Genomic DNA, 13,017 nt, shown 5'->3' with positions numbered 1-13,017 from the left:
TCTACTTGGGAGATGAGGCAGGAGGATTGCTTGAGTCCAGGAGTTTGAGATTACAGTGAGCTATGATATCAGTGCATTCTATCCTGGGGTGATGGAGTGAGACTCTGTCTCAAAAAAGTAAGTCCCAAAAGACAATATAGCCTTTACTCTTTGTATAAAGTTCCACAATGAGTGCCACTAAATAATAATCATGTGTGATAAGATATGAAAGGAGGAAGGAGGGGATAAAGGCAACATAAAATTTAAGATGGCGGTTACCTCCAATGGGTTACCAACCAGCCCTCGGGTTGGGTGGTGCTGTGTTATCTTATTTCAAAATTAATTAAAAATATATACTAGGGGCAGGTGTGAGCCAACAATGGCAGTGCATCATGAATTAAGGGTTGTAATGAAAAATATATACTAGGGGCTTGGCTCCCGTAGCACAGTGGTTACGACACTGGCCACATGCACCGAGGCTGGTGGTTTCGAACCTGGCCTGAGCCAGCTAAACAATGACAACTGAAACAAAAAAATAGCCAAATAGGTGGGCATTGTGGCGGGTGCCTGTAGTCCCAGCTACTTGGGAGACCGAGGCAAGAGAATTGCTTAAGCCCAAGAGTTGGAGGTTGCTGTGAGCTGTGACATCACGGCACTCTGCCGAGGGCAACATAATAAGACCCTGTCTCAAAAAAAAAAAAAACCACACACATGTATGTATATATACACACACACATATACATACATACTAGGGCCAGGCATGAGCCAACCCAACAAGAGTTGTAATTAATCCAATTTTTTATACCTGAGGTCATTTTTATGCACAATACCTTACTACTGATTATTATTATTTTTTGTGGAGACAGAGTCTCACTTTATGGCCCTCGGTAGAGTGCCGTGGCATCACACAGCTCACAGTAACCTCCAACTCCTGGGCTTCAGCGATTCTCTTGCCTCAGCCTCCCAAGTAGCTGGGACTACAGACGCCTGCCACAACGCCCGGCTAACTAGTGATTATTTACCTGATAATATTTCCCAAATTGGTTAAACTTAAGTTAACTGGTGATCCTTCCTTCAATCTGTCTCCTTCAGATCCTGAAGATTTCTGCCTTCCACTTCCTGTAGGGCCACCAAATTAATACTGGCTTGTTTGGTGAGGTCTCTGTCTGGGAAAACCTGTAGAAAAGCACCACAGATCACATGTTCTTAGGGAAGTGACAGGTGCATAGAGTCACTCTAGTCACATGTTTAAATGGTTCTTCTGATAATATTTCAGGCTCACCTTAGCGGAATGTTACCTGGATTACTTGGTTTCAAAGAATTTGTCTTAATACTTCCAACCATTGAAAAGGTACTTAGTGGGTGGCGCCTGTGGCTCAAGGAATAGGGCGCCGGTCCCATATGCCAGAGGTGGCGGGTTCAAACCCAGCCCTGGCCAAAAACCACGAAAAAAAAAAAAAAAAAAAAAAGAAAAGGTACTTAGTATCTGGTGGTCCCTGGGCTCATGGATCTGAAAAGCCGGTCATCGTCTTGGTGATACCCAGACCCACCACTGATCTAACTCTCCGTGATAAACCGCGGGGACACTCTCACATCACAGATTGCTCCTTGATCAATGTAGGGTCAAAGTCCACTCCTCAGAGCATGGAATTTACATGAGGGAGAACAGCCTACTTCCACGAGTCTCTGGGTACATGGTAACCCACACTGCCACTCCACTTATTAGTTAGTATTGGGTTCATCTAGCCAGTTTGGGCATGGATTTTAAGGTGGGAAGGGGGTCAGTAAAAGAGCAGGTGCCTCCCTTTTTTCTGCTTCTGACCCTGTAATCTATGGTTGGAAGAGCCACCTGAATCCACCTGTCAAATCTGCAAGGATTCCATAATACCCCACAGCCCACTCTGCCACTAGGGAACCTCCCATGGACCAGCCTTGTCGGGAGAACAGTGGTGTTCACCTGAATCTCACCTGCTTGAACTGGATGCTGATGACCATATGGGACTGGCTGCTGCTGGCGTTCATGGGAAGCTGTGGTCCTTACTTCTGTTCCTTGTCCCATCTGCCTTTCGATTTGTGCGTAGTTCTCGCACGGCATGGACGTCAGCCCTTCCATGTAAAAGCCCAGCTGCTGGTCTTCTCTTACTTTGAGCCCTCCAGGTTTTTTGGTCACAGACAGCAAATCTCTTATCTGTGGGGAAAAGAGTAATGTAACCTTCAAGAAGGCAGGGGAGTCTGCTGTATCTCTGCCAACAATGTATCAGCAGGTCAATAACTATTAGATGAAGGAACAGTACCTGTCTGGAGGGACTTCATAATTTAGCTACATAAGAAGTAGGGAAACAGCAAGAAAGAGAATCCTGTTGTAATTAGTGAAGTCAGAGACCTATTTTTAAAAAAATTTTTGATTTACTTTTTGGAAACATTTTTTATTCTCAAGTATGTACTAGAGTACTCCAACCAGACTGACTTCCCCAAGAGTGGGGTCCTGTCTTTTTTTTTTTTTTTTTTTTTTAGAGACAGTCTCACTTTATTGCCCTTGGTAGAGTGCTGTGGCGTCACAGCTCACAGCAACCTCCAACTCCTGGGCTTAGGCGATTCTCTTGCCTTAGCCTCCTGAGTAGCTGGGACTACAGGCGCCTGCCACAGGGCCCGGCTATTTTTTTTTTTTTTTTTTTTGTTTGCAGTTTGGCTGGGGCTGGGTTCGAACCCGCCACCCTCTGTATATGGGGCCGGCGCCCTACTCACTGAGCTACACGCACTGCCCGGGGTCCTGCCCTTCCTTTTACTGTAGATTCTAACACAGTTCATGATGCGCAGCAGCCAATGAATGGTCATTGTGTGCACTGTGTAACTGGCACTAAGCTAAAAAATCATGTTTAATATGCTTCATATCAGAGCCTAGAGAAACTGCTTTTGTAGCAGGATGAAACATTTGAGGATGTGGGATGCCAAGGCAGGAGGATTGCTCAGGCTCAGAAGTTCAAGACCAGCCTGAGCAAGAGTGAGACCCCGTCTCTACTAAAAACAGAGAAACAAGCCAGGCATTGTGATGGGAGCCTGTAGGCCCAGCTACTTGGGAGGCTGAGGCAAGAGAATCCCTTGAGCCTATGAGTCTGAGGTTGCTGTGAGCTGTGATGCCACAGCACTCTACCCAAAGAGACCAAGTGAGTCTCTGTCGCAAAAAAAAAGCTGTTTGGATATGATCTCTGCCCGTAAGAAACATACAGATATTTGTCAGTTTATCCATTCAGTGAACATCTAGGGCGCACACATTCTAGACCAAATGTTGCAGTAAGTCCTGAAGATAGAAGGGTACTCACATGGAAATCACTATTTGAAAATCATTACATACAAATGTTTTTTTTTTTTTTTTTTGTAGAGACAGAGTCTCACTGTACCGCCCTCAGTAGAGTGCCGTGGCCTCACATGGTTCACAGCAACCTCCAGCTCTTGAGCTTATGTGATTCTCTTGCCTCAGCCTCCCAAGCAGCTGGGACTACAGGCGCCCGCCACAACACCCGGCTATTTTTTTGTTGTTGCAGTTTGGCCGGGGCTGGGTTTGAACCCACCACCCTCGGCATATGGGGCCACAGGCTTAAAAGTTAACAGTAGAATGTAATAAGTGCAAAGGGAAAAGTAACAATGAAAGAACATGCCTTAAGACAGAGTATCTTTCTTTAAATTCTCCACCTTAGGAATGAGCAAATTGAACTCTGAATTAAAGTGATATTTTCCAAAGTCACTCAGCTAATGAATGACAGAGCTGGGATTCAAAACCATGTTCTCTTTACTGTTCAAGGAATGGGAAAATTCAGTCCACAATGCTTTGGTATGAACCTTGAACTAAGAATGTTTTCCACCTTTTTATTTTATTTATTTATTTTAGTTTATTTTTATCTTTTAGAGACAGTCTCAGTTTATCGCCCTCGGTAGAGTGCCGTGGCGTCACAGCTCACAGCAACCTCCAACTCCTAGGCTTAGGCAATTCTCTTGCCTCAGCCTCCCAAGTAGCTGGGACTACAGGCACTCGCCACAATACCTGACTATTTTTTGTTGTTGTTGCAGTTTGGCCGGGGCTGGGTTTGAGTCTGCCATCCTCAGTATATGGGGCTGGCAGCCTACCCACTGAGCACAGGCCCCTTTTCCACATTTTTACAGGGTTAGAACTAATCAAAAGAAAAGTAACATTTTGGGGCAGATGGAAATGACCTAAAATGCAAATTTCAGTGTCCACGAACAAAGTTTCATTGGCGTACAGCTGCACCTATTCACACACAGGTGGCCCCACTGCACTGTAGCGGCAGAGCAGGGTGGTTGCAGCAAACAGCGGGAATCTCAGAGCCTGCAGATCTCTGCCTGGCCCTGGGAGATGAAGTTTGCCACCCCCTGTACAACATCATGCTGACTGATGCTAACTGCCTCAGGAAACAGGAGCTGATATTTGAAGTGGATCTTAAATGCACTGGTTTATTTATTTATCTTTATTATTATTTTTTTTTGAGACAGAGTCTCACTCTGTCACCCTCTGTAGAGTGCTGTAACGTCCCTGCTCACAGCAACCTCAGACTCTTGGGCTTAAGCCCAAGTCTCTTGACTCAGCCTCCCCAGTGGCTGGGACTACAGGTGCCCGCCACAACACCCGGCTGTTTTTTTGATATTGCTGTTATTGTTGTTTAGCTGGCCTGGGCCAGGTTCGAACCTGCCAGCCCTGGTGTACGTGGCTGGCGCCCTATCCAATAAGCTATGGATGCTGAGCCAAATTCACTGGTTTCTTTCAGGGCAGGGAAAGGATAGATGTATGGAAGAAGGAAACAGATGTGGAAAGGAGGAACAGAGGTTAAAACCTGGAGTGGGCAGGTTAAGGACTGTGAGACGATGGAGTCCAGGCCGGGCTGAAGGCAGGGGAGAGAGTGGGAATCCCTGACATTTATCACACTGCGGAGTCACTCAGACATGTGTGACAGAAAACATCTGTTACCTGTTCATTGTAAATTTCCAGCATATTGAACGTAACCTGTACGGAGAAAAGCATGAAGTAAGCGTTGTCTTCAGTCAATTTGAAATACAGTGATATGGAGACACCAAAAATGTTAACGAAGTGAAAAGCTAATATGAAATGTAGAAAAGCTCTATTTTAACATGCAATATGGGGTTCTCAAGCAATTGTAATGATGTGGGGAAGCTCTTAATATACACAAAATACAGGCCGGGCACACTGGCTCGTGCCTGTAATCCTAGCACCCTGGGAGGCTGAGGCAGGTGGATTGCTTGAGCTCAGGAGTTGGTTACCACCCTGAGAAAGAGCAACCCCCAACTCTATTAAGATCAGAAAAACTTAGCTGGGCATTGTGGCAGGTGCCTGTAGTCCCAGCTACTGGGGAGGCTGAGTCAAGAGGATCGCTCAAGGCCAGGAGTTTGAAATTGTTGTGAGCTATGATGATGCCATGGCACTCTAGCCTGGGCAATGGAATGAGACTCTCAAAAAATGCACACACAGATAGGTGCCAGAGCTGGTCTTGAGCTCCAGAACTCAAGTGATCCACCTGCCTCGGCCTCCCAGAGTGCTGGGATTACAGGTGTGAGCCGCTGTGCCTGGCTACACCGCATTTTATCAGTTCATGGACATTGGGTTGTTTCCACTTTTTGACTATTGTAAACACAATGCTCTGGAACATTCATGCACAAGTTTTTGTGTGGACATGTGCTTTCCTTTCCCTTGAGTATTTGCGTTTTCACTCTGTGCTTGTATCAGGTTGTGGTGGCTCACACCTATAAACCCAGCACTTTGGGAGGCTGAGGTAAGAGGATCACTTGAAGCCAAGAATTCAAGGCTGTAGTGAGCTATGGTCATGTCAGTGCCATCCAGCCTGGTCAACAAAGTGAGAGTCTGTCTCTAAAAGACAAAAATGAATTAAAGCTATACTTGTATTCCTTGGAAAATATTTTTTTTTGACACATGAAAAGTCTTTATTAATCCTCTTGTGAAACATCTATACAATGGCTGCAAATAACGTCACTGTAGAGTCTTTAGTCCTTCGTCTTTTTACCAGCACCGACATTAGCCTTCGCAGTCCCCCTGACTTTCTTCATTCTGTTCCTGCGTTCCTTTCGCTGCTTTCTTGACGTCTTTTTCTTCTCATACAGGCCATGCCTTGTAAGTCTATGTTTGGGTTCATTTTTCTTTGCATAATCCAAAGAATCGTAAATCATGCCAAAGCCCGTTGTCTTCCCACCACCACAGTGAGTTCTGAATCCAAATACGAAGATGACATCAGGTGTGGTCTTGTACATTTTGGCTAGTTTTTCTCTAATTTCTGTCTTTGGTACTGTTACCTTCCCAGGGTGAAGGATATCAATGACCATTTGTTTCCTCTGAAGTAGTCGGTTAGTCATGAACTTCCTGGTCCGGATAATTACTGTGTCGTTCATGATGGCGGGAGCGGAAAATGTTTTAATTTAAAAATTAGGTCAACACCTGTGGCTCAGTGAGTAGGGTGCTGGCCCCATATACTGAGGGTGGTGGGTTCAAACCTGGCTCTGGCCAAACTGCAACAACAAAAAAATAGCCAGGAGTTGTAGCAGGTGCCTGTAGTCCCAGCTTCTTGGGAGGCTGAGGCAAGAGAATTGTTTAAGCCCAGGAGCTGAAGGTTGCTGTGAGCTGTGACACCACAGCACTCTACCGAGGGCGACAAAATGAGACTGTCTCTTAAAAAAAAAAGAAATATTTTAATTGAAAATTAGAATGTTAATGGCATTGAGGTGATGAGATTGAGAATTCTATCCTCTAACTCGAACACCTTACATTTAAAATCAGAAAAATACGGCCGTGCCTGTGGCTCAAGGAGTGGGGTGCTGGCCCCATGTACCAGAGGTGGTAGGTTCAAGCCCAGCACAGGCCAAAAACAAAAAAAGAAAAAAAATAAAATCAGAAAAATAATTAAGATAAAAAATAATGCACTATTGAACTTTCGTCACATGAATGTAAACTGTTCTGCATTTGAGACGCAAAAACTTAAGACGATGCTTTGCTGGCATTTTACTGCCCTGTGTTAAAGCTAATTTGTTAGTTGCTACACTTCATCTTGGAAATGTCATCAACCTTCACCAAATTTAAAATTGTCTTGGGTGTTCTATGCTAGGGCAAGGGGGAGGCAAAGTAACAGTCTTCATCTACTAAAAATAGAACAGGCGTCACGGCAGGTGCCTGTGGTCTCAGCTACTGTGGAGGATGAGGCAGGGACATTGCTTGAGCTCAGGAATTTGAGGTTACCGTGAGCTATGATGATACCACGGCACTCTACCCAGGGCGACAGAGTGAAACTCTGTCTCAAAAAAAAAAAAATTCTGCTTCTGGGATACCTGTAGTGATTTTTAAAAATATATCCTTGGATCTGTTGCCATAAAACTGGAAAAATTCAACATCTGATTTCACCGCAACATGATTTTCTAATCATAAAAATGTTGGTATGGAAAACTAACAGTATCCTAAAATAGAGATTTTGGAGAGGGGGTCCACAACGAAAAAGTACATACCTGGTATTCTCGATTTTTCTCCTGGTTCTCCATTGCGTGAAAGAGCTCCTCACACACGTTGGGTATAATACCCTTGTTTGCACCAAACCCAACCATGGAATAGCTCTTCCCAGAGCCAGTGTGGCCGTAGGCCAGGAGAGTAGCGTTATAGCCTTGCCAAGCGCTCTCCAGAACCCCCCTGCCAAGGTCATGGAAAAGTTCAGCACAGGCCAAGGGCATGGTGATTCTGGAAAGCATGGAAATCACATATCTGCTCCCACAATTCTTCTCTTGCTATAGTCAAGTTACAAAGTCAGAGTTAATCACTACGTTTTTTTCTTATTCAAGTTGTTTCCTGCATATTCATACCTAGTAAGAAATTAAGCCTGGAGGGACTTTACCTAACAATTGCAATCAGTGTAACTGGCTTATTGTACCCTCAATGAATCCCCAACAATAAAAAAAAAAGAAAAAAAAAAAAAGAAATTAAGCCTGGGGGTGGCGTCTGTGACTCAGGGAGTAGGGCACTGGTCCCATATACCGAGGGTGGTAGATTCAAACCCTGCCCCGGACAAAACAGCAACAACAAAAAATAATAAAAAAATAGGCTTGGCGCCTGGGGCTCAAGCGGCTAACCTCTGGGCATGGTCCTGGAAAAGAGAGGAAGGGAGTTAGATGGGCGGTTATCCCAGAGAGACCAGGATGCATTCAAAGCCAGGGCTCTTTAAGGAGCAACAGTGGGGGTGGGGGTAGTGGGATGGGGATAGTAGACTTCGCTAAAACAGTCTCACCAGTCACTAAATAAATAAACCAGCAAATAAAAATAACAAGCCACAGAGAGAAGGGAGGACCAGTACCCCGAGGTGCTGTAGCTTCAATGTCCAGTTTCTAATAAAAACTTAAGAGACATGCTAAGAAATAGGGAAGTCTGATCCGTTCACTTAGTTATTGTTTGTTTGTTTTTTCTATCTGTGAGATTGAGCAGCTATGGGAGTCATCAGAAAAAGACTTTGAATTTTAAATTTTTTTAGATCGGGGCTCATTCTGTTGCCCAGGCTGAAGTGTAGCCGTACCCGTATGACCACAGCTCACTGCAGCCTCAAACCAGTGGGCTTCAGCCTCCTGAGTGGCTAGGACTACATTATAAGCCACCATGCTTGGCGATCTTTTTAATTTTTTGTAGAGACAGAGGTCTCACTAGATTCCCAGGCTGGTCTTGAACTCCTATCTCTAGCAATCCTGCGTTGGCCTCCCAAAGTGCTGAGATGACAGAGCCACAGTATCTCACAAGAAAAAGACTTCAAATGGCGGCGCCTGTGGCTCAAGGAGTAGGGCGCCGGTCCCATATGCCGGAGGTGGCGGGTTCAAACCTAGCCCCGGCCAAAAACCACAAAAAAAAAAGAAAAAGACTTCAAATGTAGCCACTATAAATATATTCACAGAACAAAAGGAAACCATGGTCAAAAAAGAGATTATAAAGGAAAACTATGACCCGAACAATAAATAATTTAGATAAAATGAATAAATGTCTAGAATAGCAGAAACTATTAAACTGATTTAAGAAGAGATTACACTCTAAACAGATGTATCAGTGAAGCAATTGAAGTAATAATAAAAATAAACTACCCACAAGAAAAAGCCTAGGCTGAGATGGTTTTACTGCCAAATTCTACCAAGTATTAAATAAAAATGAATAGCCACTCTTCACAATCTCTTTTGTTTTTTTTTTTTTTTTTGCAGTTTTTGGCCAGGGCTGGGTTTGAACCCGCCACCTCCGGTATATGGGGCCAGCGCCCTACTCCTTTGAGCCACAGGTGCTGCCCAACAATCTCTTCATTTTATGAAGCTGGTATTACTCTGATACTGAATCCAAGCAAAAATATCACAAGAACATAAAACTACAAACCAATCTCTCTTTTTTTTTTTTTTTTTTTTTTTTTTTTTGAGGCAGTCTCATTAAGTCACCCTTGGTAGAGTGCTGTGGCGTCACAGCTCACAGCAACCTCAAGGTCTTGGGCTTAACTGATTCTCTTGCCTCAGCCTCCCAAGTTGCTGGGACTACAGGCACCCACCACAACGCCCAGCTATTTTTTGGTTGCAGTTGTCATTGTTTGGCGGGCCCCGGCTGGATTCGAACCTGCCGGCCTCGGTGTATGTGGCTGGCACCCTAGCCGCTGGGCTATTGGCACTGAGCCGAAACCAATTATCTCTTTTGAATATGGATATAAACCCTCAATAAAACATTAACAAACTGAACCCAGTAATATATAAATAGAATTATACACCATGATCAAATGCGATTTATCCTAGGGCGGCATGGTTGGTTCAACAATGGAAAATTATTATATTAATCATGTTTTAAATTTTCTCTTTTTATATATTTTTAAACTTAGAGACATTTATTTACTTTCCCTTGTCACCAGTTACAAATTATGTCATCATTATGAGTGGTTATGTTTTCCCACTATTCCATGACTGTGGCATCCTATGGACAACTATATTTTACGATGCTTTGACATCTGGGCCCTGAAGAGACTGCCCCTCCCAGGGCTATCCGATTCCTAGAAATTGCAAACAGCTTGCCTGTCACATGCAAACAATCCAAAGGCCATATGCCCAACCACCTCCTGTATCTAATTCTCATGCACCTATCCACTAAATCACCCCCAAGACCAGGAACTGGAAAACTAAACACCATTTTCTATAGGCACAGCACACCAAAATTATTCGTATACCCGACCCTAAACTTGCTGAAACTTGCCTACCCTGCCTTGCCCATTCCTTCCCACAGGAATCCTGATAAAGGCTCTGCTATGTGCTTTTCCTGTAGATCCTTCTGGTATTGAATCCAGTCTTGGTATTCCCCCCCTGTGGCATAACGTGGCTCGTGCCCTCTCCTCCAGGGAACTAAAGCCCTTGTCTGTCACCTTACCACATCTGATTACAGCAAATCCTCAGGGCATTTTAAGACAATGATTTAATGTAATACATCACATCAATTGAATAAAAAGCAAAAATTACACTTTATCTTAATAGATACAGAAAATGTATTTGACAAAATCCAACACCCTTTCATGACAAAAACACTTAACCACAGATAGGATGGAGTTTCCTCAACCTGATAAAGGATATCAATGAAAAAGCCACAGCTAATTAACCTCCTACAAAATGAAGACTGATGTTATTCTCCTAAGATCAGGAACAAGTATTTCTATTCTTTTTTTTGTTTTTTTTTTTTTTAAGGCAGAGTCTCACTCTGGATAGAATGCTGTGGTACCATAGCTCACAGCAACCTCAAACTCTTGGACTTAAGCAATATTCTTGCCTGAGCCTCCTGAGTACCTGAAACAACAGACCTGCACCACTATGCCCCCAGCTACTTTTTCTATTTTATTTTATTTTTTTTTTTGAGGCAGAGTCTCATTATGTCGCCCTCGATAGAGTGCTGTGGCATCACAGCTCACAGCAATCTCAAACTCTTGGGCTTAAGTGATTCTCTTGCTGCAGCTTCCCAAATAGCTGGGACTACAGGCACCACCACAATGCCTGGCTATTTTTTGTTGTTGTTGCAGTTGTCATTGTTGTCCAGCTGGCCCAGGCCAGGTTCGAATCCTCAGCCTTGGTGTATGTGACTGGCGCTCTACCCACTGAGCTACGGGTGCCAGCCTAGTTATCCTATTTTTAATAGAGATGGGGGTCTCACTCTTGCTCAGGCTGGTCTCCAACTCCTGAGCTCAAGTAATCCATCTGCCTTGGCCTCCCAGAGCACTAGGATTACAGGCATGAGCAACCGCACCTGACCAGTATTTCTATTCTTGACACTTCTATTCAACATTGTACTGGGGATTCTAGCCAAGGCAATTAGGTAAGAAACAGAAATAAAAGGCACCCAGATGGGAAAGGAAGAAGCATAAACTACTGGTGCAGGTTCTTGCCTGTTCCCTGTGGAATGGACATGAACCCCATTTTTAGGCCTAAGCAAGCTCAACCATGTTCTCTGGACCCAAGCAGGTCCAAGAGCCAGCAGGATCAGCATCTCCCCTAAGCTGCCACTCCTGAAGCAGAGAACACATCCTAAACAAAACAAGACCCTGCATTCCTACTATACAAGGGCAGTTTTAAAATTCTGCCCTTTGACCCCTGGTGGCAAATAGTTGTGACATTCCATCTCCCTAGGGAAGAGCTGTATATAAACCCCCCAGACTGCCCACATGGGCTACTTGCTCAGAATGCCCCTTTGGGGTGGAGGCTTTTTCTTTTTTTCTCCCCTTATCAATACAAATCTGTCCTTTTGCTTACTTGTGGTGGTCCATGGATTCATTCTTCAAATCTCAGACCAAGGACCTGGCAGAGAAAGATTCTGGCTACATTATCTCTGTGTGTAGATAACATGATCTCATATATAGAAAATCCTAAAGACTCCACTAAAAAATCTAATAATGACTTCAGTAAGCCATTGTTATACAAATTGATATACAAAAATCAGCTGTATTTCTAAATACTTCAATCTGAAAATGAAATTAAGCAAACAATTCCATTTCCTATAGCATCAAAAGAATAAAATACTTAGGGATAAATAAGAGTGTGTAAAGCACACTCTGAACCCTATAAAACTATAAAACATTGTTGAAAGAAATTGAAGAGGATCTAACAAGTGAAAAAACATCCTTCCTGTTCGTGGTTCAGAAGTTTTGCCTTAATGTTTAGAAGGCAATACTGCCCAAACCAGTGTACAAATTCAATGCGACCCCTATCAGAACCCCATCTGACTTTTCATAAATTGACAAGCTGATTCTAAAATTCATATGAAACTACAAGAAATTCACAATAGGTAAAATCCTGACAAAGAAGAAAATCATAGAATTCACACCTCCTGATTTCACGACCTACTACAAACCAATAGTAATCAAAGAAGTGTGGGGCTGACACAAGGATAGACGTGGAGATTAATGTAATAGAATTGAGAGTCCAAAAATAAACCTTGATATCTATGCGGCCAATTGATTTTCAATAGATCTGTCAAAAACTATCCCATGGGGAAAGAATAACCTTTTCAAGAAATAGTGCTGGCAGAACAGTTCTGTAGATTCCTGTGGAGCTGTCCTGATGACCCTAAGCCCCAGAGGTGATGGGCGCTCAGGGCTAAGCAATGGCAGAGCTAAAGAACAGGGTTTAGCTATTACCCTAGGCTTTGCCAAACTGAACATTTTGAAATTCTGTTCCAGGAATGTGTATTACATCCCTGGATACCAGGCAGTGTAATGAGTATCGTGAGAAAGCTAAGATGAATCCTAAGCTGTTGCTGTCTTGATGAAGATTACAAGCATGCTATAATTACGAAAGAGTTGTATCTCCTAAGGACCCAAGCATGGTTTTCTCTGGCTGCTTTTTTTGGGGGAGGGGTGGTGGTGATGGTGATGGTTTGGTTTTTTGGCTTTTGAACTCTGGTTATCCCCAGATAGCCAGGAAAATAGAAGGTTAAAAACACAGGATAGAAGGAGAGAGGAAATAAGAAAATAGGAACTA

General features: G+C 43.6%; 1 protein-coding gene across 1 annotated transcript; it reads right to left on the bottom strand.

Moving 5' to 3' along the window:
• Positions 1-6,006: 6,006 nt before the first annotated feature.
• Positions 6,007-6,408, bottom strand: LOC128596905 (40S ribosomal protein S24-like). Its single transcript, XM_053606747.1, has one exon. The coding sequence runs from the start codon at positions 6,406-6,408 to the stop codon at positions 6,007-6,009; it is 402 nt and encodes a 133-aa protein (XP_053462722.1).
• Between the last annotated feature and the right edge of the window lie 6,609 nt (positions 6,409-13,017).

Source organism: Nycticebus coucang, chromosome 10 (assembly GCF_027406575.1).
Source record: "Nycticebus coucang isolate mNycCou1 chromosome 10, mNycCou1.pri, whole genome shotgun sequence".
NCBI classification, from domain to species: domain Eukaryota; kingdom Metazoa; phylum Chordata; class Mammalia; order Primates; family Lorisidae; genus Nycticebus; species Nycticebus coucang.
This window is presented reverse-complemented; position numbering and strand designations above follow the sequence as displayed.